This window comes from Amphiura filiformis, chromosome 5 (genome assembly GCF_039555335.1).
Source record: "Amphiura filiformis chromosome 5, Afil_fr2py, whole genome shotgun sequence".
NCBI lineage: Eukaryota > Metazoa > Echinodermata > Ophiuroidea > Amphilepidida > Amphiuridae > Amphiura > Amphiura filiformis.
Window position 1 is genome coordinate 76,094,904 of NC_092632.1, and position 27,458 is coordinate 76,122,361.

General features: G+C 34.1%; 1 protein-coding gene across 2 annotated transcripts in view; it reads right to left on the bottom strand.

Annotated features, from left to right (window-relative positions):
* The window catches only part of LOC140153741 (transmembrane protein 26-like), a 71,796-nt gene that overhangs the window by 37,906 nt on the left and 6,432 nt on the right, over positions 1-27,458 (bottom strand). The window contains exon 1 of one of the 2 annotated variants that reach the window (XM_072176572.1): positions 19,492-20,011. The exons of the other annotated variant lie outside the window; for it this stretch is intronic. Within the exon in view, the coding sequence (XP_072032673.1) occupies positions 19,492-19,682 (191 nt within the window). The 5' untranslated portion in view covers positions 19,683-20,011. Of the gene's footprint in view, positions 1-19,491; positions 20,012-27,458 lie in introns of those variants that run through there. 2 annotated transcript variants of the gene reach the window in all.

The window sequence follows — 27,458 nt, forward strand, 5'->3', positions numbered from 1 at the left end:
TTAGACTGGATCTAACTTGTTTTGTGCGTATAGAGTTTACAGTAGAACTTTAAAAGTCAATAGATTCATTTTCAATATTTATGATGACTCTCTGTCGACCTTTTAAAGTGATCAAAACAAAATCACATTTTCTCTTTCATCTCCTCCTAATTACAATTGTAGTATTGAAGAAAAAAAAAGGTTTCGAAATCATGATATATTTGAATGACCATCTGATGACCTCCAAAATAAAGAAAATAATAAAGTATTTTCAAAAATACATTCACCTCGCGGTATTGACAGAAAATTTCGTCGGTTAAAAAAGATTTGATTAACTTCCAACATGTAAACATAAACCTGCATGATCTTTTTTCTTAGCGTCCAATACACTTCATGGTTAGGTTCACATGCAACTCTGTCCCCACCAAATGATAACAGAAGATCAATGAAAAATTATAGTCGCTTTATCATGTTTATTGGATCGCTTTAGATATCATGGATATATGGAGTCTTTGAGCAATCTGCCAATTGTGTATAAGCAAACTCATAGATATTAGAAATATGTAAAATCAGTTAACTTAATCTCATCAAATGTGTAATTAAAGACGGGTGTTGACTGAAGATGATATAAATACACTGATGCTGACCGGTGCGGTTAATTATGTCCACGCCCGTTCGGTCCGCGTATATGACCGGCCAATCGTTTTTCGTATTTCATTTTTAACCAAGAAAAACGACTACGCGGCCCACTATGGTCGTTTATCGTTTTCATTTCAACTAAGAAAAACGAAAAAAAGCCCACTATAATCGTTTTCCGTTTTAGGTAACAAAAGTATAAAAAAATACGAATTTCTCTTATTCGTTGATGAAGTATAGTGTGCTATCAGCAGTAAAATAACACTAAGTAGTTGATGAAGTAGTGTGCTATCAGCAGTAAATACCAAGTAGTTGATGAAGTAGTGTGCTATCAGCAGTAAATACCAAGTAATTGATGAAGTAGTGTGCTATCAGCAGTAAATACCAAGTAGTTGATGAAGTAGTGTGCTATCAGCAGTAAATACCAAGTAGTTGATGAAGTAGTGTGCTATCAGCAGTAAATACCAAGTAGTTGATGAAGTAGTGTGCTATCAGCAGTAAATACCAAGTAATTGATGAAGTAGTGTGCTATCAGCAGTAGATACTAAGTAGTTGATGAAGTAGTGTGCTATCAGCTATAGATACTAAGTAGTTGATGAAGTAGTGTGCTATCAGCAGTAAGTACCAAGTAGTTGATGAAGTAATGTGCTATCAGCAGTAGATAGTTGATGAAGTAGTGTGCTATCAGCAGTAGGGCCCTGGAAACTAATGAAGTAGTGTGCTATCAGCAGTAGGTAGTTGATGAAGTAGTGTGATCAGCAGTAAATACCAAGTAGTTGATGAAGTAGTGTGCTATCAGCAGTAGGTAGTTGATGAAGTAGTGTGCTATCAGCAGTAGGTAGTTGATGAAGTAGTGTGATCAGCAGTAAATAAAGTAGTTGATGAAGTAGTGTGATATCAGCAGTAGGTAGTGATGAAGTAGTGTGCTATCAGCAGTAGATACTAAGTAGTTGATGAAGTAGTGTGCTATCAGCAGTAGACACTAAGTAGTTGATGTAGTAGTGTGCTATCAGCAGTAGGTATATAGTTGATGAAGTAGTGTGATCAGCAGTAAATATTGATGAAGTAGTGTGATATCAGCAGTAGGTAGTGATGAAATAGTGTGCTATCAGCAGTAAATATTAAGTAGTTGATGAAGTGTTTTTGGTTTAAGTTATCTATTTATTTTTGATTTTTTTGATGTTTTGGCCTCCCTTTAATTTATTGCTTTTGCAATATTGGGCTGTGCCAGGCCTACGGGCCGAATGGTATAAATAAATAAATAAATAAATAAATAAATAAATAAATAAATAAATAAAGTAGTGTGATATCAGCAGTAGGTAGTTGATGAAGTATTGTGCTATCAGCAGTAAATATTGATGAAGTAGTGTGATATCAGCTAGGTAGTGATGAAGTAGTGTGCTATCAGCAGTAAGTAGTTGATGAAGTAGTGTGCTATCAGCAGTAGATAGTTAATGAAGTATTGTTCTATCAGCAGTATTCAGTATAACTGAATTTGTGTGCTATCAGCAGTAGATAGTTAAGGTGGCTGTGTACTCTCAGACATGCATGTAGTAAAAGTGCAATAACTTTGTAATTATTCGCGCAAAACATATAAAAGTATACATTTTTATGAAGGCAAGACATCAATAAATCTTAATATAAATACAGATTTGGGGTAAAAACAACAATTTTGAAGAAAATCACAAAAAAGTGAGTTTTTGGCAATATTTGTTAGGTACATCATAACAAAAAAACACTCTTTCCAAAATATTTTATTTTGTTTTTAGCTCAATCTTGAGGCTCCATTCCAAAAACAGTTTTTTATTTTTTGATATTGGCCTTATTTTTTGAGATATTGACCATATAAGGCATCAAAATGAACTTTTTAAAATTCAAAAACGCCTATTTGCACAAAATGATGCCCAAAATCGGAAATAGACCAAAATATAAAAAATGAGAAAACCGTTTCTTGAGTCGATCATGCTTTTACGATGATCATATTTGCTTACCTATAGATGCTGTATTTATTGAGTTATCGTGTACCTAAATCGCCATTTTACCGAGAAAATGAACATTGAAATAATGGCCGTTGAAGTTTAAAGTGGTCACATTTTGCACTTTCATCGAATCTCACAGGAGAATGCGACAGTTTTCGTTTTTGTAACTTATATTACGTGAACATCGGGTAAATCCACAGCCCCTTGAGAAGTTTGAGCGAAATCCATTCATAACTTCATATTTAAATTGGGGGAAAGAACTTGAAAACACCCACATTGTATCAGCTAAAACGGAGCCATTTGACCACTAGGTTTTTGTGAAATCAGTGCTTCCGTGGTGTTTCCATAAGATGCGCCGCGCAAGCAGATAAGCGTCGCGTATGCGTCGCGTATTTGTGCGTTAACAAATTGCGCGATACGCAACGCGATGAGTTGTTGCGCGCGTGTACCTTGCTGGTACAACAAAGATTTTCTTTCCTTTTCAATTTCAAACACGAGTGGAATAGTGAAATAAAATCCTTAAAATATTGCAGTTGGAGTTTACAAATCTGGATTTTCATTCCTTGTATTTATAAAAAAACATAACAGGTACAAACATATCATAAAAACTCAATTTTGAGAAAGAAACAATGGCTAGAGTACACAGCCGCGTTAATGAGATAAGCAGTAGATATAATGAAGTAGTGTGCTATCAGCACGTAGTAGATAGTAGATAGCTAATGCAGGCAGTGGGAAGTTGATGAAGTAGTGTGCTATCAGCAGTAGTATACATAATGAAATAATGTGCTATTAGCAGTAGATAAAACAGTGTGATATCAGCAGTAGATAGTTGATAAGTAGTGTGATATAAGCAGTAGATAGTTGATGTATAATATTATGTAATTGTGCATATGACATTCATTTATGTCATATTTTATGAAATTCTTTCTTCTATAACAGTTTCTTTCGTCACTTATATACTGTCACTGAGATCGTGTTTAATCAGGTTGCAGCAAAGGCACATCCCCGAAAATAAAAAGTTCACCACACATGTATATAAGAAAAAATATACGCTCAGTATATCACTCGGTGCAATTACGGGTAAATGTTCTGCGTCAAAACGCCAGGTTTTACGGTTATATTGGCTATCAAGATAAGATGTGATACATTTACACGCAACTTGGCCAGAAAATAATGTCGCAAATTGAATTTTCACCAGACCAGTTATAATGCTATCCATGTTTTCAAAAGTGTAAACTGTAATCCCTAGCTGTAACACTTTTTTTTAAATAACAATTTGGCTAAACGCTGAAGTGTTTAAAAACACTTCAGCGTTTAGCCAAATTGTTGTTATTATCTACATGTAGCTTCTCAGAAAAAGGTTTCATATTTTGAAACCTATTCTCTTACACATCACAAATGCAAAATAAAATCAACACCGTCCCTTTGGTTTACAAGTTGTCACACTTTGAATTTCTAAACGCATGTGTTGGCCGTTCTCACGACAACATTGAGTCAGCACATGCTCGCCCCCCCCCCCCGACATAAAATAAAGCTAAGAACTTAGCTCGCACGATGTTGAATTAGTCCCAAATCTAATTTAAAGAGTCCAAAAATCACTTAAGCTAAAGACGATATTTTATCCACTTCTCAAAGTTTATTTCACCATCATCATATCATATAGCATATACAGTAACAAATAAAAATCGAGAAAAAGGATGGTAGGACAATCACAAGAGCAAACATTAAGTGGATCCCCAATAAAACACTTTGTCACTCACATACAGACGTACTATATATTCGAGGTAATTAATTGTGTTTGCTTAGACATTAACTTTCTAATCGTGGCGTGTATCAGTTTGAATGCCATTGCCATGCATCAGTTTGAAGTCAGGCATATTCAATTTTCAGTTTTTTAAATAATTGTATAAAGCGTTTGCAAAGCTACATTTTCCAGAAAACCCCATTGAAATTGAACATTTAGTTCCAAAGATATGAACAGTTAGTATTTTCAAAACAATATGCAGCAAAAGAAATGATTGTCTTTCTTTGGCTATATCTGAAAATCAATATATCCGACTTCCGACTGATTTTGCTTGATCACATCACATATAGGTTAATGAGATTTAATGTGCATTAAAACGCTTTGTGGATGCATATATTAACATCTTGCTTCAATACGTTTTGTCTATCGAAAAAAACCACTTAACTCTGGTTTTTGATTTTTGGTGCATGTTTGAATATAGGTTGAATTCACTATAAGCGAAGTGGTGAACCATAAGACGCACAATTAAGCGAGGTTTTATTTTGTGGAATGAACTACAGCATGACCAATTTGTGGTAATGGTGAATGGGGTATTTCAGTTAAAATCCATATACTTATGAAAGATATGACCTTATAATCTTCCACACAGGAGCGTGAATTTCAAATGGAGTCACCTGAATGGGTGAAACCATTTGAAATCTACAGCAGACATAATGAAGTATCGTTGTGATGGATAGCATACTACTTCATCAACTATCTACTGCTGAGATAGCATACTACTTCATCAACTATCTGCTGTTGATATCACACTACTTCATCAACTATCTGCTGCTGATAGCGCACTACTTCATCAACTATCTACTGCTGATAGAACACTACTTCATCAACTATCTACTGCTGATAGCGCACTACTTCATCAACTATCTACTGCTGATAGCGCACTACTTCATCAACTATCTGCTTTTGATAGCACACTACTTCATTAATTATCTCCTGCTGATATCACACATCTTCATTAACTATCTATACTACTGATAACACATCACTTCATTAACTATCTACTGCTGATAGCGCACTACTTCATCAACTATCTGCTGTTGATATCACACTACTTCATCAACTATCTGCTGCTGATAGCGCACTACTTCATCAACTATCTACTGCTGATAGCGCACTACTTCATCAACTATCTGCTGTTGATATCACACTACTTCATCAACTATCTGCTGCTGATAGCGCACTACTTCATCAACTATCTACTGCTGATAGAACACTACTTCATCAACTATCTACTGCTGATAGCGCACTACTTCATCAACTATCTGCTTTTGATAGCACACTACTTCATTAATTATCTCCTGCTGATATCACACATCTTCATTAACTATCTACTGCTGATAGCACACCACTTCATTAACTATATCTACTACTGATAGTACACCACTTCATTAACTATCTACTGCTGAGTGCTGATAGCACAATACTTCATTAACTATCTACTGCTGATATCACACTACTTCATTAACTATCTACTGCTGATAGCACAATACTTCATTAACAATCTACTGCTGATAGCACACTACCATCCTTCATCAACTATCTACAAATTCAGTTATACTTCATCAACTATCTGCTGTTGAAAGTATTATAGCACACTACTTCATTAACTGATAGCACACTATTTCTTTAACTATCTATATACTACTGATAACACACCACTTCATTAACTATCTACTGCTTGCTGATAGCACACCACTTCATTAACTATCTACTTCTGATAGCACACCACTTCATTAACTATCTACTGCTTGCTGATAGCACAATACTTCATTAACTATCTACTACTGATAACACACCACTTCATTAACTATCTACTACTGATAGCACACTACTTCATTAACTATATCTACTACTGATAGCACACCACTTCATTAACTATCTACTGCTGATATCACACTTCTTCATTAACTATCTACTGCTGATAGCACAATACTTCATTAACAATCTACTGCTGATAGCACACTACCGTACTTCATCAACTATCTACAAATTCAGTTATACTTCATCAACTATCTGCTGTTGAAAGTATTATAGCACACTACTTCATTAAATGATAGCACACTATTTCTTTAACTATCTATATACTACTGATAACACACCACTTCATTAACTATCTACTGCTGATAGCACAATACTTCATTAACTATCTACTTCTGATAGCACACTGCTTCATCTACTGCTGATAGCACACTTCTTCTTCAACTATCTACTGCTGATAGCACACTACTTCATTAACTATCTACTGCTGATATCACACTTCTTCTTCAACTATCTACTACTGATAGCACACTTCTTCTTCAACTATCTACTGCTGATATCACACTTCTTCTTCAACTATCTACTGCTGATATCACACTTCTTCTTCAACTATCTACTGCTGATATCACACTTCTTCTTCAACTATCTACTGCTGATAACACACTACTTCATTAACTATCTACTGCTGATAGCACACTTCTTCTTCAACTATCTACTACTGATAACACACCACTTCATTAACTATCTACTGCTGATAGCACACCACTTCATTAACTATATCTACTACTGATAACACACCACTTCATCAACTATCTACTGCTGATAGCGCACTACTTCATCGACTATCTACTGCTGATAGCACACCACTTCATTAACTATATCTACTACTGATAGTACACCACTTCATTAACTATCTACTGCTGATATCACACTACTTCATTAACTATCTACTGCTGATAGCACACTACTTCATTAACTATCTACTGCTGACAGCATACTACTTCATTAACTATCTACTACTGATAGCACTCTACTTCATTAACTATCTACTGCTGACAGCATACTACTTCATCAACTATCTACTACTGATAGCACACTACTTCATCAACTATCTACTGCTGATAGCACTCTCCTGATAGCACTCATTCGGTTACTTTCTAAGTCGGCTAATAGAACAATACGTTATTCAACTATCAACTGCTGATAGCACAGTACTTTATCAACTGCTGATAGAACGCTACTTCATCAACTATCTACTGCTAATAGCACACTACTTCATTAACTATCTACTGCTGACAGCATACTACTTCATCAACTATCTACTACTGATAGCACTCTATTTCATTAACTATCTGCTGCTGATAGCACGCTACTTCATTAACTATCTACTGCTGACAGCATACTACTTCATGAACTATCTACTACTGATAGCACTCTACTTCATCAACTATCTACTACTGATAGCACTCTGCTGATAGCACTCATTCGGTTACTTTCTACTGCTAATAGAACAATACGTCATCAACTATCTACTGCTGATAGCACACTACTTCATCAACTGCTGATAGCACATTACTTCATCAAACTGCTGATAGCACACTTCTTCATCAACTATCTACTACTGATAGCACACTTACTTCATCAACTATCTACTACTGATAGCACACTACTTCATCTATGTGTTAAGGGACAGAGCCCTATATAAGGACAATAGTCTGGATTTACAACATAACATGAACGCGACAGATAGTGGTAACCTATCACATACTTGCAACAACAGATCAAGCTTCAACGTAAGCTTTTAAGCACACTAATATATGCTTAACAACAAATAATACATGTATTGAGCAACATATTTCAGGCAAATAATAACAAATTGGTATATTTTCCGCCGCGAGCGATATCGGTTTTAATTCGCCGAGGGAAACAAACCTTAACCTCTTAAAAGTCTTAGAAGTCAATTTCAATTTCATGACTTCATGCTCAAAGTTTTCAAAATAATTGAAAGGTGTAAGTCCTGAATATTAAATATTAAATAAATTAAACTGAACAATACTAAAGTCCTAAATGATCCCTGAAACCAATACACTACCAGCTGATATGATGATGACTATTATTATAACACGTTAACATATTGACCACATAATTACCATGTAATTGATAAAAGTGTTTAATTTATTATCATTAACTGGAATGCACTATTGTACACACCATACGTAACCCACCCCACAAATACACACCTATCCACAGTACATGCATGTACCCCACACACTTATTCAGTAAACAATTGATGTTGTTGTTGTTGTTTATTGTTATTTATTTGCAGTCGTTTATTTCATTTAAGCTTTGGAACAATATTATGTTTATTACGAGTTAATTTGACTGAATAGTGATTAAGATTTTTATTTTTTTTTATTTTTCATAGTAACGAAGAAACGTAGTAATATTTATTTATTTTAAATGGTACGTAGAGTCTGCAGTCTATGTTTAGATATTTACGTATTCATATATCAGATGCAGTGCTAGTAATACCTGCCCCTAAGCGTTCCGCTTAACTTATATCACAGATGTGCTGTGGTATCACATTGAAGATTACTGATTGCGCGTTTGACTTTTGGCTACGCAATAGAAAATTGAAAAGAAGAACATAAATAATGCACGTATTAATGTTCTTTTGCTATGTTTAACCTGGGCACTATACAAATTTCAATTTGTTTTATTCAAGGAAATATTTGTTTTGCTTTATTTTGATACATTTTAATGGTACTGGTTTGAGGCATTAAACCATTCCATTGATTGTGCAATCTAGCGATGCTTCATGGACACATGCTAATTCGGTCATTGCCAGAACTCAATACCATGAGACAAATTAATTACGGTTTTGAAAAAAAAAAGGTCAAGTGATGCAAATGGTATACAAATAAATATATATGTATATAAATGTGTGCCTCGGTCATTATGAAAGAAATTAATTATATCTAAAAGGTATTTTGCTTCCTTATATAGAAAGAAATTTTATTTTTCAAAAGGTTAAAATATATGATACCATTTAGCGCTATTGTCTCCTATATACCAAAATATAAAAACAATACAGTTTTAATGTAAACAAATATTTAAACGCCTCAAATTTCTAGTAATATTCGAGTAAATTCAATGTTGAGTTCAATTCAATTACACTTTAAAAGCTTCTTGAATAGACCTACTTCTGTGACCGTTATCATCTATTTTCAGTCAAATATTTTAGAGAGATTTTTTCGTAAATTATAAAAATATATAAAAAAATATTGAAACAGTGGTACCGAATAATGTTTCGCTCCTGATGTAAGCAATTTAGACAATTTTTATTATAAGTAGTTCCGTGGCTGTTTTAGAACAAGCATTTTAAAACAAAAAACACCAAGAGAGAAACTATTTTAATTGATAACATAAATCAAAGGCAGAACAATGCAAAAAGTCGAATCATAAAAATGGCGCCATGGCGGCAATGGGTTTTGTAAAGTACAATTTCCTGATCACGAATGACCTTTACTAAAGGCACACAAGTGGATATAATTCTCACAGGTTTTGGTAAATTCGGGTCTAGTTTGGTTCTTAATTTCAGTGAGCTATTTTATGAAATTTATAATATTAAACAATAATATTCTATGGAATTTATTCAACAATAATCTAAACTAAAAAAAACCAAGGTCAAAATATAATATTATAGTCTATAACATTTCAGCAATATGTTTCAATAATGTACGCTTTCCAAATCCAGGATGCTCGTTGACAAGTATTCATGTGTATGTTTTCACAGTTTCTGTTTAATGTTATTAATTATTTTAAACTGCTGTAATTTGGTAGTTCACAGCATCTTACGAATGGTAGTGAGCTTTGGCAAAAACTGCATTGCTCAATTCATAGCGAGCGTGTAGAAGAATTAAAATATCGCAGATGTACTTGTATAGGTGCTGTGGTTCTTGAGTTACATTGTAAAGAGGGCTGAAACAACAACACTTTTGTAAAACGTACATAACTCATTAACAACAATAAATTAAGCAAGTTTGCAAAGTATACGATTTGTAGAATGAACTTTTGCAAAACATCAAGGTGTTAATTTTCAATAATATATTGATCTAGATAATGGAAATCGATTTTTAGGTTGCTTCGACCAACAATACCTCGTCTACCCTTAAGTATACATGTACCACTATACAAATCAGTATTGACCTCATCTTATTCCGTAACTTGGAAAGGTGGTTTCTAGTCCGAACTTAGAAATACATAAACACGAAACAAATGGTATTTTTACACTGATCCAAAAATGAGCTTGTGTATAAAAAAAAAGAACAAGAAACTGTGTAGGACCAACAAGGGTTTAATTTTGAATAATATTCCCATCAATAGGTTCATAAAAGGTAAGTTTTTCTTTGCATAAATGAACCATGATATGCACCCATGTACTGTACCTATTATTATTATTATTATTATTATACAAAGTCATGTCAAAGTATTTTGTTTTGTTTTTTATCTCTGTCCTTTAATCGATTTTATCAATTGGTTGAAATTTATTCCAAAGGGAGGTTGAAAATAGGTGACAAAACACCCAAAAAGAAACAACAAGTTTACATTGGAAGAATATTTTAAAAAAGTGTCAAAGGGCATGGTAGAGCATGTATCCCTGTTCATTGGTGCCCCGTTGAATCATAAAAATTGCGACAATGAGTTTTGTAAAGCACACTTTTCTGATCACGGATGTCCTTTGATAAAAGTATGCCAAGTGGATTTTCACAGGTTTGGGTATATAACCCAGTTCCAGTTTGGTTTTCAATTCCATGCAGTGAGCTATTCTATGAGATTATTAATGGCATTCGTTGGAGTTTATTCACAATAATAAAAACACAAAAACAAAAGACAAAATTAAAAAATAAATTATAATAAAATGTGTCAACATTGTACACTTTCCAAATCCAGGATGCTCTTTGATTTCTTTGATGCTCTCAGTATTCATGTGATATTCACATTTTCTGTTTAAGTATACATATACCAATACAAATCGTTCTTGACCTCGTACACAGTATTCCATAACATGAAAAGGTGGTTTCTAACCCAAACTTAGAAATACATAAACAATAACAGAAGGTAAGTCGGTTGCTATTTTTACATCAAATCAGATTATTGATAAAAGGACTTGTTCATTAGGACCAACAAAAGTTTAATTTGGAATTATAGTCTCAGCAAACTATGATCTTAAAATGTAAGTTTTTCTTTTCATAGATATATTTTAATTTGAAATGTTATAAACCAAGGTTGTAAACATACCGGGTAATTAACAAAGAAACTGAAACTCGCATTCTAGGGTTTAGAATGATTGGTAAAATAACGATCAAGCCGTATGCAAGTGTAGGCTTTCCTGTTCATGGTCCCCTGCATCCCCATTGATGCTTCCTCGAGATTTTGGTATGATACAAAATTTATAAATTCAAGTTCAACCGTGACATAGTATACATTTATACTAATACTATAGCGATCGTTGATCTTTCTACCAAGGTTGTTATAAACTATAGAAACCAACATAGTATTCATTTATGGAAGTAATATTAAGTAAGACCATGCATGCCAATGCTTTCCTGATCATATTTAGTACGTGCCACTGAATAAATATCCATGTGCTTTTTCAGGTTTATATGTGGTCATACAAGTTTAATACCATATTAGCCCTTGACCTCATTTAAGGACTTCTGGGACAGTAGTTTTATTAAAGGTTAATCAACCGATTGTATAAAGAGGTTTATTAGAATTTATAAAATTGTATTTTACTTTCTAAATGATAATATTAAAAAACGGGGAAAATTACACATAAGGTATAAACAAAGTTAAAAACCCGACGTTTCTAAAAGACAAACCTTTTCTTTTTCAAGGAATAAAATTAGAGTCCTGCTCTCAATACACAACCACTAGTAACTATACTACTACTAATGATAATAAGGCCGTATAAAATTAATATTTTGGTTCTTGTCCCCTCCCTCCTCAATTTCTGGGATTTGTCAATTTTTTTTTTTTTTAGATTTTTTTTTTTTTTTTAGACTTTGAAATGATTTATGAAAACTTATTAAAATGAATTTATTAGAGAACAAAGATCACCTCCAAGTCTTTTCGTGGTACTCTAGGGGGATTCCCTCAGAATCTCACATGTGAAGAAAAAAACCTCATCCTTTCCTCAAGCACTGTTGGAAAAGACCAAAAACTACTGACAATGCTCGGTTTTACATTGAAATAAAAAATAATAATAATAAAAATTAAAAAAAAAACATCCCTCCTTCCCTACCTCCCTAGCTCCCTCCTCAATTCATGAAAATCATCTGGAGGAGAACCAAAACATAATAATAATAATAATAATAATAATAATAATAATAATAATAATAATAATAATAATAATAATAATAATAATAATAATAATAATAATAATAATAATAATAATAATAATAATAATAATAATAATAATAATTATATCAACAACAATAATAATATTATTCCATCTCCAAGACAACAATTGGAGCAATGGCTTAGTAAGTCATTTCTGTAATCCATATATGGCATGGCGAACTCTTTATGGTTTGCTGCATTTGATGTCACTGAAGGCATTCAGTTATGATCATGTCTCTTCAACATATATTCATGTGTTATCAATCACATGGAACGTAGGATTAGTGCCACTGACTCACAAGCTTTAAATCAGACATTATCATAAGATGCAACATCCAACGACAAATTAACTAGCAAATTTGTTTTCTATATTCAGATATGTGACGTGCGAGTCGTGTACACTAGAAATAAAAGTTTATTAAGTATAATATGTTTTGATTATTAGTCTGGTATGCATATATGTATTTATGTCATATCATATTCTGTGGTCAAACATCAAAAACGCAGAAAAGTACAAATATCGAGAAAATATCATGCGAACAGACACAATTAATCGTAAAAGAAATGATCAAAAGGCTGTTGAGATCATACCTAGTAGACATCTCAAGCAAAAGACAAATTAAACCAGATACTGGACAATTAAGCTTAATGTAAAAACAAAACGGAATTTAAATCACTTAAAAGTAGTTCGAGTTATAGTCATTCTATTAAAGTTAAATCATTTCACTTAAAGGAGGATTTCGTGATCCTAGCATCCTCTTTTTATAACATTTTTCAGTAGATATCCACGAAAAAAAGCTTATTTCCAAAATTTCAGTTGATTCCGATTTTGCGTTTGCGAGTTATGCATGATTATGTGTATTACACTGCCCCATAGACAATGTGTTGTAATTTCGTTCTGGTGCACCAGAACGAAATTCAAATTTGGCGATATTTTTGCTAAACGAATTAATCTGCAAGAAATATTTGGTACATAAACATTATGTAGCCAGAGGTATCCAGTGGTGTAAAAATCTCAACTTTTTTGGGAAAAGTGGGGGATGAGGCTGTGGATCACGAAATGCCCCTTTAAAATGCCACGAAAGTTGACAGCAGACAGTAGAGATTGATTCTTCCTGCACAATGACCTGAAGATAACCATTAATTTTGTTGATTTTTGTATTAGTTCAGAATTACTTGAGAAAAAATTCCGAATATATCATAATTATACACAAAGACCACAGATGGAAATTGTCTTGTGCTTTCACCAGCGGGATCATCAGTTGATTGCCACCTGTCTTGGGGAGTTTCGGCCCTCTTATAATCAAGACTCCCTCGAGGTAGGGACCGGCAAAAAAAAAAAACACCTCCCGCTGGTGAGCCACTAATAAATCTAATAAATCGAAAATCTAATAAACGGGGCTGATGCTATTTTTTTTTTCATATTTATTTTGATTTTATTTAACTTGATACTAAATATAATAATCTTTGGATAAGGATGTAAACAGCTTTCAGACTAAACTTCGCACATAATTATTGTCGTTAAAAAATGTTACACTTGAAAATAACATTACCATGTTTAATAGGTCATTTACAGCTAATTTTAGTTGATTAAGGATAAATGCTCATTCCTTATTAAAGAAAAGGAAGTACATTTTAAAATAAGACTTCGTTAGAAAATAGGTTGTGTAATTTTTGTAATCTGAGTGACATCGAAGATGACATTCATTTCATGATACGATAAGAGAAAATGTGTTTTTTGATATCTGGTATAGCTCATGTATATAATGATTTGATAATCAATATGATAATGGAAATTGTATTCTAATCACGTTAATGATTATGATTGTATTCTTCCAATAATTATAGATATGTAAATTCTGCCTTAGAATAACATAAAACATTAATATTTAAGCTAGATTTAGTTTTAAGATTTGTTGTATTGCAATTGCGTTTCTTTTCTGTGTTTGACTGTACCTACATATTTGGTAATGTCAATAACCTGAACTGAATTGAAGATTTTAGAACTTAAAATTACAAATTACCGATTCATTTAAAACTCAACTACACAAATTTTTCAATTATGAAAAATTAATAAGCACCCTCACTCAACTCTATATGCAAACGATACACAATAAAGGTTCTGCGTATAGAGCATACATTTGGAAAAGACGTTGAGACAATTAAATGTGTAATAAGTAGGCCCTATCACCAGGCCCGTACGCAGGATTTTTTTGGGGGGGTGCTGATTTTGAAAAAGTGGACTTTTTTTCAAAGGGGACAGGGCGATTTTGTGAAAAGTGGACTTTTCCCTAAAAATTTGGACCTTTTTTGACCAAAAAACCGTAAAAAACCTGATTTTTTTGCTCGCTTCGCTCGCAAATTCTTAAATTTTGGGACTTTTTGTATACTTTTGCAAATTTGGGGAGGTGCGGTCGCACCCCCCGCACCCCCCCTGCGTACGGGCCTGCCTATCACCTATTTACTCATTAAAGATACGTACTTGTAATGTAAGTGTAAGTGTTAGTTCTATTTAGTTTTAATGCATTCTCAATGGCATTAAACCTTGGATGTGGACACATTAAAAACCACCTTGACTTTGAGCTATTGTGATTTACACGATCCTATATAGGCCTACACATAACAATGACATCACTATAATTATGATAAGGATAATTAACTGAATGTAGTATTTATAGTCCAGATAATCACACTCGTCGTAGAGTTATTTCATTTTTGTAAATATATCTTTGGCCATGCTATTATTATTTACACCAATTCAGCTTCAGAAAAGAACGCAAATTCGTCTGAAGTGTTTCTAGGGATTGCTAACATTTTCAGTTCCATTGTGTTTTTATTATTAGATAGACAAAAATACCCAGTAAGCTATGCTAGTAATTTACACGTTTTCTCTCAAGTTCTAAAACTATTGTGAATGTGAAACCGGATTTAGGAGTTATTATTTTACTGCGAGTATCATCTTCGTCCTAAAACAAAAAAGCATTTTTGAGAGAGTAGCATTTTCAGACTCGCCCTGTATATATTAAAATCAAATCATTTGGTTCATTAGTGTCTATATTAGACAGGCGAATTGTCTACATGTGCATAGAAACGTCATTTGCTCAGATATATCGCTATTTTCTCTATCAACTTTGAATTAAAACCCCAATGACAACTAAAAGTATATATAAAAATTCTGGAAATATTAAAGTGCTAATGAGTTGACGTTTTTACTATAAATATACGGTATAACATGTTTATGAGAGAAATACAACGAACTGTTTCTTCGGAACTTTAGTTGACATCATGCATGGCAGCACTTATGATACAGTTATATATTTCACATTTCTTTCATAATTGTTTACGACGTGTTATATTCGCAATTTCCGATTGGTTCTGCAGTATAGCAGTACATAATGATGTATCTTATGGACGTTTGGAAGCATAATGTTGTAATATTTGTTTTAAAGCCATAATGTACGATCTTTTAAAATGAATTTGGTTAATTTTTTTCAAACCATTATTTTTTGGTATATTCATAATGTTTACACATGTCCCAACTTAAACTTATATGGAATCAGTCAATTGTGGTATAGGAAAATAGCAATTTCAACCAAATGTTTTATTAACTTCATAGCCAATGTGTTTTCTTTCACTTTACCTCGTTATTTCGGATTAAAATGGACAGAAACACTTCATGGCAGTTATTACTAATAAAATATCAACATTTTAGGTAAATAATACAAAAAAAAATCAAGTTGACGGAAATCGTACGTGGTTTTAAGGACTTTTTGCTCTGTTCTTTTCCTTTTTTACACAAATATGAACTGTTTGATTGCTGCAGGCTTTAAAATTATAACTCAAATATTGAAAGAAAGTGGTAGCATAGATGGTAATACTATTGATCTTAACCCTAACCAGCAGTATACCTTAACCATTAAAAGGTACAATTATATAGTTAAAGGAGTATTTCGTGATCATAGCATCCTCTTTTTATGATATTTTTCAGTAGATATCCAAAAAAAAGCTTATTCCCAAAATTTCAGTTGATTCCGATTTTGTGTTTGCGAGTTATGCCTCTATATGTATTACACTGCTCAGGTACACCAGACATGCCAGAAGGTAATTCAAATTTGATGATATTTTTGCTAAACGAATTAATCTGCAAAAGAATTTTGTACATAGACATTATGTAGCCAAACCATCAAAATGACATGCCAATGACTTGGGATACATCAAACACAAGTAATGCCGTTCTATTTCTTCAACAAAAATAAAAACAATAAACATTACGTATTTCAGAAGTTAACGAGTCCAGTTTAACTGCCATTGTAGCAGAATTTGACAATGTGTGTTCACTACTTTTAGTTACGTACAGTATCTAGTCAAGTTAAAAATTAAATATTGCGACATCCGCCTGATGCATATTGTTGATCAGATCATTACCGTAATCATGGGCGTCAATCCGGGGGGACAGGGGACGCGTCCCCCCCCACCCACACACACACCTTTCGGCAAAATGACAAATTTGTTGTTCTTTTCAGCCACTTTTTAACCATTTTGGCCAGGTGCCCCCCCCCTCCCACATTTTAAGCCGGATTGGTGCTAATGACCGTAGTATTTACCCTAAACTCGACCCTTAATCACCCTTCAACAACTGTGAACATCTAACCAAACTGATTAATCTTCAAATTTTCATCGTCAATTTCACGTGCAATAAGTGTGAGGCAATGAAGTTGGTTGTAATCAATATCAGAGATGGCCCATGATAGAAAACCGATCAAGTGAAATTAGATACCAGTATCTTTGACAGCAATATCATGAACCGACCACAATGGCGGACAATATTTATTTTGATAAACATGCAGCGAAAATGCTTTCAATATATGAAGATAGTAACAAATGTATACATGTAACCAAAAAATGGATTCACTTTTTATAGTTGATGTTTCCTGGCATTCGAATGCGCAATCTTAAGTGCGGTAAATTAGCCCAGTACTTTATATATTAATTTGATGTGCACTTTCTGGTAATACGTTATGAAGGTAATGTACAGGTACGTGGGATGTATTAGTCAAATTGCTTATATTTACTTTCCAAAACTTGTTATACATCTATTTACAATAATTATCAAATCGATTTTAGAGTAACTATATATGAACAAATAAATTGGCTACAGCGGATATGGTAGCAATCTACAAAAAATGTTGAAAGCTAACGGTGCTTGGTACAGACCAGTAATTATTATATCATCTTAATGAGGTATCAATGCACTTTCTGGTTGATGGGTCAAAGTATGTTCTTCTTGCATGATTTTAATATGAAGTGTGATATATGCATCAAAACGCAGTGATTTCGATTATGATGTGTGATAAATGCATCAAAACGCAGTGATTTTGATATGTATGTGATATATGCATCAAAACGCTTAAACATGATTAATTAAACGATCCACTAAAATAAGGAAAGCTATCTGCAATTGGTAATTTAACAGATGAAACTCTATTCAAAATATTCCAATTTTGGCATATTTACAAATAATATACACTCTAAAAAGGATTTTACTCAAGTTGAGTAAAAAACAAAGTCACAAATCAACAAATTGAGTAAATAATACCCAACATTGAGCCATAAATGATACCCTCAATGTTGGGTACTATTTTCAATAGGAGCTCAATGTTGAGTATTATTTCCTCAATTTGAGTAAGTTTTGACTCATTTTGTTGAGTTGTGACCTTTTTACTCAAGTTGAGTAAAATATTTTTAAGAGTGTATTTGAAACATTTGTCAAATCATGAGGAACCAATTAGGATTTGAGTGTGCTCGTCCTACATATATTGTATGTGTAGGCCTATATTGGTAATTGGTAAAAACATTCCAGGTTCATCCTTGGGGCAAGTTTTAATGAGAGTGTTTCAAATGGGTATAAAATCTCTAAGGGATCCTGCTATGAACCTGGGAATTTAAATGGTTAGGGTGCGTTTAAGGGCTCGGATAGCGACGTTTGCACAGTATTTGTGTGGGACCTGAGAGCACATCAGACACACCAAATTGCATTTTAAATACAAGGAATATCCTTCTGATATCAAATAATTTTGATTTTTTTATTTTAAATTCGTGATATAATACAAATTTTATGGTAAATTATTAAAATTGATATTTTTGATATTTAACAGTCCTCAAAGTAAACTTTATAAATTTAAAGGTGGGTGACCGATCACTTAACAGACATATTTTCCCGAGAAGGTCAAATGTTACTTAACCTTAAGAGATTTATAGACTTTATAGAACAATTTCAATTGTTTGTAAATTTAGGATGGTACCTAAATATTGTCCACTGTTTTGGTCAGCGCAATTGACCTTATATTTAACACAAATGTAGTATAAATGCAGTTAACAATAAATACTTTAAAATAAATATCTTAGGCGCTTATGTACTGATGAATGCAATACACAATTTTCTCTCAAAATCATTAAAACTTATTCTATTGTCAATAATTGACAATTAATATGAAGTCACATTCTGTTCTTTTTAGGGTGGTCTTAAAAGTATACATTTTTAGAATGGCAATGACTTGATGAATTCATCTGTGATGTCAAATTTGGGCCAAAGTGTTAATATTTGAAGAAAATCCAAAAAAAAAAAAAAAAAAAAAATAAATAAAAAAACACACACATTTTTTTGACCCAATTTTTTCGGTCAACGTAACAAAAAAAATTAGACTAGATAAAAATATCTAGGACGCTTTTTTTGTTTTGTTTTGTTTTAAATTTTTACTAACTTTGAGAAATTTGCACCAAAAATGGTTTTAAAAAAAGCTAAATTTTCAAAAAAATCATAAAAAAGCCTGATTTTCATCCAATTTTCAAATATTTTTGGTGAAGTTGGTCAAAATTCAAATAAATAAAAAAACGGTTCCTAAATATTTTAATCTATAATTAAATCCTTACCATTTCCATTCGCCTCTGTTGGTTATCTTTAGCGTTATAAAAGTTTCAAAAACGGAGACAAAAATCAGACATTCCGCTAGTAAATACCAATCTACTTTAGTAATTTCAACCAGAGCAACAACTCCAATACTTCCATGGATGGCAAATATTAACCTCACCAATATTGCCTTTGATGCCGCTACCAGTTCCATCGTTAACCCGGCTATTCCACTCCAAAATTTCCACAGGCACCGCGTTTACACGCGTGAAGCCACTGTCAAAGCACGGTGTGCAGCTATCTTCAGTAGATAGTCAAGCAGCCGCGATTCTGGCACTATTTCGTCGTGTGGTCGTTCAATGCCCAAATGAGCACTTGAGGACAAAAACACTTCATAATGATCAAGTAAAACGCCGTGATCTCAACGGGTTATATTAGGTTTGGTTGAATGTGACAGATTCAACTATGATTAGTGAAGGTTAAAATTGAATGCTATACAGCTGAGATTGGTTATTAATCGGAAGGCATAGTGTCTTCTACATCTAGGCGTATTTTGTCCAATATTATTGTTTTATCAAAGTACGGTGATATGATGGGTAATAGATTAGCGACTGATGAATGTAGACAGCGCCAAACTCCCGACCAATTAACGTCTACTCTATGCAATGTATGGTGTAGTTATGTATACAGTGCTACGTCAGTCAGCCAATATTTGATTGAATATTTCGACATAATTATTTTTGGTTTAGGATTGAGGAGTATGTATTTGATACATTGGGCCTAAAAACTTGAAATACGTGTAAGTATTTCAGTATTTATGCCTAAATAATTCTTAATAGTTGGCTAAAACTGACAGAAATCGACAACAAAATTCATTCAAAGGAATGTTTACTAAATAACATGCCGCTACTAAAATAATTACCCAAAAGATAAAGTTAATTGTACTTCCAATCACGTTGCTGTTAATGGGCGAATGATTATAAACCATTACCACCACTCATGATAGAAGTGGAACAGGAATTACCTGGAATCAATCATATTCTTGTAGAGGTATGGAAAGCAGCCGAGGAGGCAGGCATTGGTCTATTATATATGTTGTGGCGATATATTATTTTATAGCCCGTGCCTTCTATTTTAATTTATTTATTTATTCAAAACTATGGTGTCATTCACCTCGAGTGAGATCACTCTCTCGTATCATTTCGATTAGACTATCGTTAAACGTCACAATGGTCTTTTTGTAAAGAGAGGTTTTGTGGACGACGCAAACTGAGAATGAATTGTAGTCTGTGGCATTCACTCAGATGGTTAACATCTCTCCATAAACTCTCCGTGTGCGTCAAGATTTGAACACAACTTCTTAGTTTAGAGCGAGTACAATTCTCGCTAATTATTACTGGATAATGGAGTTTGTTCTACTCCTAGTTCTCTTGTTAGTTTTAATATAAAGTTTCATACCGAATGAAGAAGATGTAGTAAGTAATAAATATAACTTAATTAACAGTAAATTGGGTTTTGATTGTCTTCATGTTTGTGTGTTAATACTCGTGCTTGGCTGATTCTAAAAGCCTAAATAAGTCCCTGGTTGAACCTCTGGTTCTATGAAGAACTTTATTTAGCGCCCCTACTCAGGCCTATGATGAAGAGACGATGAACCGAATACCAATCTGAGGGACTAGTCGAGACGAGTGAACCCAGACGAATCTACCAAGCCGTGTGATTATTCCCTGGTACCTACCTCGCCGGTTAAAATATTTAGCGAGTCCTATTCCCAAAGTTCTTTATTAGAAATGGTGGAGAAAGCCAAGGCGTTTTGATATTTTTATATCAATGTTATTTTAAAGATCACACTTACAAGAGACAATTTTGCCCAATATATTAATACATCTTGTTCATCGACGGCCGAAGACGTCAGCGGAGTTTCTGAGTGATGCTACGGGCTACCCTTACCATTTTTTGTTTCGAATTTTATTTTGGTAAGTTAAAATGATGGTGGTAAGTTTTATTTTGGTGGCATCAACATATATTGTGTGAAAATCTATAGTCTAGGCACGTAGTAGGTAGGCCTATTTCATTTCAAAATTTCGCGAGTTGAGTAATTTTGCGCTAGAAATGGGCGTTGGCTGCCAATCGATACCAGCTGTGTATGTGACGGGTTTGCTTTAATGTGTAATCAATGGAGTGTACAATTGTATTCATTGAATTGAAGCTTGCTTTCTTTAGTCAGTCCTTATAAGCTTGGCTTTGTATCGTGTCTGATTGTTTATTCAGCCGTCATAAACTGTGGCGTGGCATGTATTTAAAATTCGCGCACATTTACTCATTCAATTGAATTGGCTTTCTTTGTCAGTCAACCGGGTTCATTGATGGTCATCATGTTTGTAGTTTACTATGATTGCTAATATGAATTATTTGATCAATGCCTCATTTCAAATATATAGTTTTAGTTTTGGTTTTGGTTTTGGTCACGTGGTTTCCTATTGTCCTGCCTAACCACTTGAATCACAAGATATCGAACTCTTTGTTTCTACCTTTTGTTTAAAACTAAACATTTGTGACAGGTAGTTTCGGTTTTGGTTTCAGTTTCTTATAAGTGGTGTGACGAATAAAATTACAGGATTTTCGAGTTACCTGATCTAAGTATACAAAAGAAATGTTTAAATTTCGCAGTGCAATATTCACGAGCAGAGAAGTCGAACAAAACAGTCTACATTTGAAAGCATTGATTTAGTTTGAAAGCATTGGCTTGAGACTACGAAATAGCCTAAGCTGATTTCACTGTGAAAATATATAGACCATCGAAATATTTGCATTCGACATAACAAAAGGGACCATTACTGTAATTGTATAGGTGCTATAAACAAAATCGATTCATGTCCTTAATCCCATGTACCAGAATCGATGGAAGGCCATTATATGACCTCTAATAACCTAATGACTTTTACTGAAGCAATTTTACTGCAAAAGTAGAAGATAGAGGGATAAGATTGGGGGTGTGTGTGTGTGTGTGGGGGGGTTGGAGGGCAAGGGGATATGGGCCGGGGAGAGAGAGAAACATATGAGAGAGAGCATAGGAAGTGAAAGAGAAGGGGGAGGAGAGCTCGAGATGAAGATATCGAATGTAAGGGAGGAGGAGGGGGAAAGGGGTAATTTAGGAAAGCGGTGGTTATATAGGGAGGGGAGCCCCCTCTTAAAGAGGTATGGGTTGAGCTTCCGGGGATAATAAACTAATTCATAATCAAATCATCTCCATGCATCGTTTATGTTTCATACAAACAAACAAATTCCCCACCCCACCCCATCCTTCAGTATACGCGCATGTATATGATTTCTAGGCCTAGAACTCGTGAGTGTAATATGCCACCTACCTTCGACAGAGAGCATCAACTGTCGTCCGCAGGATAGATTTCCGATATCAATCATGATAATAATTATGTTAGCACAATAGGCTATTGTATACTTCTGGTTATATACCCTATACTGTGCCCTCCCAGCATAATAGTGTTATGATTGCAGATCAGATCAGCTCTACTTTTTAATCCCTTGATTTTTGGTTTCTGAACAAAAGAGAAACCAAAACTATATATTTGAAATGAGGGAGTGAATTAATGGTATGTAAATAGATTTGTATGTATGTAGGTTATTTGCAAAACTTTGTTGATGTGAATTAATAAGTTGACTTTGAAAATATTCTAAATAATTTTGCTTTATTAAGGGGGTACTACACCCATGTGGTAAATTTGTGACTATTTTTGCATTTTTCTCAAAAAATAATTACACACTGGAAACAAAAGTTATGTATATTATTGGGGCAAGGATTCCAATTACTGCACTGAAATTTCAGTGACTCAAGACAAGCGGTTCAGTATATATGATAAGAAACGAGGTACATCCTAGCGGTACCTTATTTCTGATCATAAATAACAAAGCGCTTGTCTTGGGTCACTGAAATTCCATTGTAGTAATTGGATTTCTTGCCCCTATAATATACATAACTTTTGTTAACACTGTGTTATTAGTTTTTGAAAAAAATTAAAAAATTGACACAAATTTATCGAGGGGTGTAGTACCCCCTTAAAGCGAGTCAATTTATCAACTTATTTTGATGACAAATATTGTAATGGATTTAATTTTTGTAAGCATCCATGGCTTCTGGTGATGATGAAATTAAATTACAAGAAAAGTTGAATGATAGCTCTGAAGAAATTTCTAATACATCTGATAGTAGTTCTGATGATGAAATATTAGATTTTGATTTAAACATGGCTACTAAATACGACATGTACGATTTAAAAATCAAATATTCAGGAGATCCTGAAGATGATTTAGATTCTTTTATTACCAAATTTTCAAATTATGCTGCACTTCGAGATTATACTGCGCCAAAAGCAGCATTGGCTCTGACAATTAAAATTGAGGGCAATGCTAGCGTCTTTCTTGAGTCAATACCCGAAAGCGATAAGGATACGGTTGATAAGATTAAGGCTCTTCTTAAGGAGAATTTTGAGGGTGATTCGTGGCGTTGGGGAATTGAATCAAAATTGCTGTCGCGTAAACAACTCACCAATGAAACTTTGGACGTATACGCGTCAGATGTAATGCGCTGGTGCAGACAAGTTGGTAAAACAGATTCCGAGCAAATGTCAATTTTTGTCAGAGGTCTATTGCCTCCTTTGCGTGGATTTGTGTTTTCCAAAGAACCTAAGACATTCCGTAATGCCTTAGACGCGGCACGATTAGGCATCGCAGTGCAGCAAACCGCTGAAAGTGACACATCTAGTACTAAAACTGTAGAAAACTCTAGTAATTCAGTGGATGAAGTGAATGTAACATTGGATTCTGTAGCAAACATGGTTTCTAATATAAGTACTAGACTGGGGAAGTTAGAAAGTGACAAAGATAGTAAAAGGTTTCCTTTGCAAACTCATATCAAGATCATGTGCCCATCAATAGGTCTACCAAACGAAACATAACATGTTATAGATGTGGACGTATAGGCCATGGGTGGAGAAAATGTTATGCAAAACAGGGAATTGACGGTAAACCTTTAAACTAATGTACCCATCTGCGAGGGATCGTAAGAGAAACAAGCATGTTCAAAAACATGCAGGTGGGAGTGAGTATAGTCGTAAGAATGAACATGTATTTGCCAATTGTGACAAAAAGGGAGGACATAGCCCTTTACCACCTTATGTACAGAGTGATATGAACAATTCCGATTTATTTGTTGAAATTAATTTGTCTGATTCAAATACCATTTCGGCTTCCATAAATTGCAATCCAGTTGAATGTTTGGTTGACACAGGTGCTTCAATTAATTTAATAAACCATGATTGGTTGTATTCAAACCTGCATTCTGTTCATCATATGATACAAAAACCTCGTATTAAATCTGCTCGAGTAGCAAATGGTAGTGATTTAGAGGTAACAGGATTTATTGTTTTGGTCATATCTGTCAATGGTGTACTTTTTCCGGTGCCTTTGAATATTGCACGCAATCTTAGTTCTTGCATCATTTTAGGCAAGAAGTTTTGAAGAAACATTGTGCCATTATTGATTGTGGTGATAGTAAGTTGAAGCTCAAAAAGCGTAGTCAGATTAGAGTGCTAGAGAAACAAGAAATTCCTCCTCACACTCAGTCTGTAGTTTGTGCAAAGATAAACAATAGGCTACCAGTACAAACCATTGGTCTCTGTCAAGGTGGTAGGCGTGTTACTGCCCTGGGAATTTTAGTTGCCAATACGGTGTCAAGTGTAATTGATCAATGTGCTCATTTAGTTGTAATGAATACAACTGAAGAACCAATCATTTTGTATCCTAGGACTAAATTAGGCACTTTTCCATTTCCTAACTTGAAGGAAGAATTTGTCAATTAAATTCATTCATCGTCAATAAATAGTAATGATGATGATCCTAGGCTACAAGAAGTACTCTCTAAAGTATCTGTAAACACTGATCATTTGTCGTCTTCAGAAATGTCAGAAATTACTAATTTGTTCAATGAATACATTGATATATTTAAAGTGGAAGGAGGTCCGCATGGAGATTATTCTGGTGTAAAACATGAAATAAAAACAAATGGACATCCACCAATTAGATCTCGACCATATAGATATACTCCACATATTCAAGCGGAAATCAAGAAACAAGTCAATGAAATGTTAGATCAAGGAATTATTAAAGAGTCAACTAGTCCATGGTGTTTTCCTGTATGTATGGTACCCAAGGCTGGTTCTCCAGGTTCTTATAGATTTGCGATAAATTTCAAGAAATTGAATGATATTTGTCCACGTGACAATTTTCCTTTGCCAAACATTAACGACGCACTAGATAGCTTAGGCGCTGCCAAACCCAAATACTTCTCAACTTTAGACCTTGCTTCAGGTTATTGGCAAATAGGCTTAGAAGAGAGTTCAAAACCTCTCACCGCTTTTGTGACACAAGATGGTCTATTTGAATTCCAAAGAATGCCATTTGGCCTTCATAACGCTCCTGCGACATTTCAACGCGCTATGCAAGAAGTTTTGAGAGGTCTTAACTGGCAGTTTGTTCTATGTTATCTGGATGACGTCATCATTTTCAGTAATTCATTTTCTGAGCATTTATGTCATCTAAAACAAGTGTTTGACCGTTTTCGTCAAGCTGGTCTGAAACTACAGCCAAAGAAATGTTCATTTGGTCAGAAAGAAGTGAAATACTTAGGTCATATAGTGAGTGAAAATGGTGTTGCGACAGATCCTGACAAAGTCAAAATTGTAAAGGAGTATCCCCCACCTACCAAGGTCTCTGAGGTCAGGTCATTTTTGGGTTTTGTAGGGTACTACAGAAAATACATCAAAGATTTTTGTAAGATTGCAGAACCACTCACCAATTTAACAAGAAAAGAAGTGCACTTCGTTTGGGATGAAAAGTGCAAAACTGCTTTTGAAACACTCAAACAAAAGTTGCAAGAACCACCAATTTTGGCCTATCCTAGATTTGATGGCACGGAATTCATTTTACAAACTGATGCCAGTGGCGTAGGCTTAGGATTCATGTTGGCTCAGAATCAAGATGGAAAAGAAAGAGTCATATCTTATGGTGGTAGAGCTTTGCACAAAGGTGAGAAGAATTACACGACCACAGAATTAGAGGCCTTGGCAGTTGTTGAAGGAAAAAAAAATATGCCCCATATCTACAACATGGTGTAAAATTTACAGTAGTCACAGATCATTGTGCACTGAAATGGCTTTTCAGCAAGAAACAAACAATTGGTCATTTAGCTAGGTGGGCAATTAAACTTCAAGCATATACATTTGATGTAGTACATGTCAGGGGACGCAATAATGGTAACGCTGATGCACTTAGTAGGTTAAACTATGACTATCTAAACACTTGTGTCGATTGTAACCATTGTAAGTCTGATTCAAGTGAAGAATTAAACAATGTATGGATAGGTTCAGACTTAGACAAGATTTCGGAGGACGTCTTGTCTGAGCTGCCTGATGACAATGTAGCTAATGATGTTAGAAGTGACACAAAACCTGAAGTGAATGTTGTCAAAAATATACGTTATCAATATGGTAAACGTGTTGGGGATGACAAAAAGGTGGAAAACAAAGATGTACCGACTCTTCCAGCTGAAATCAATTTACAAGGGTTTAAAGATGCACTGCTGACCGATACTTTTGCTAGTTCTATGTTGAATTTTCTAGAGCACGACAAATTGCCAGATGATGCTCTTAAAGCTAGAAATCTGTTGTTGCAGGCTGATCAATATTATGTCCACGAAGGATTATTATATCACATTTGGCATACTCCAGCAAAGAGGCACATGCCAGAAAGGAATACTTATCAGTTGTATGTTCCAATCACTTTTGTTGATACAGTTCTGAACAACTGCCATGATCACGTGTTAGCTGCACATTTTGGATTTCAAAGAACTTACAGCAAAATTCGTCAGCGGTACTTCTGGAAAGGGATGTATCGTGATGTAGATAACTGGGTTAGA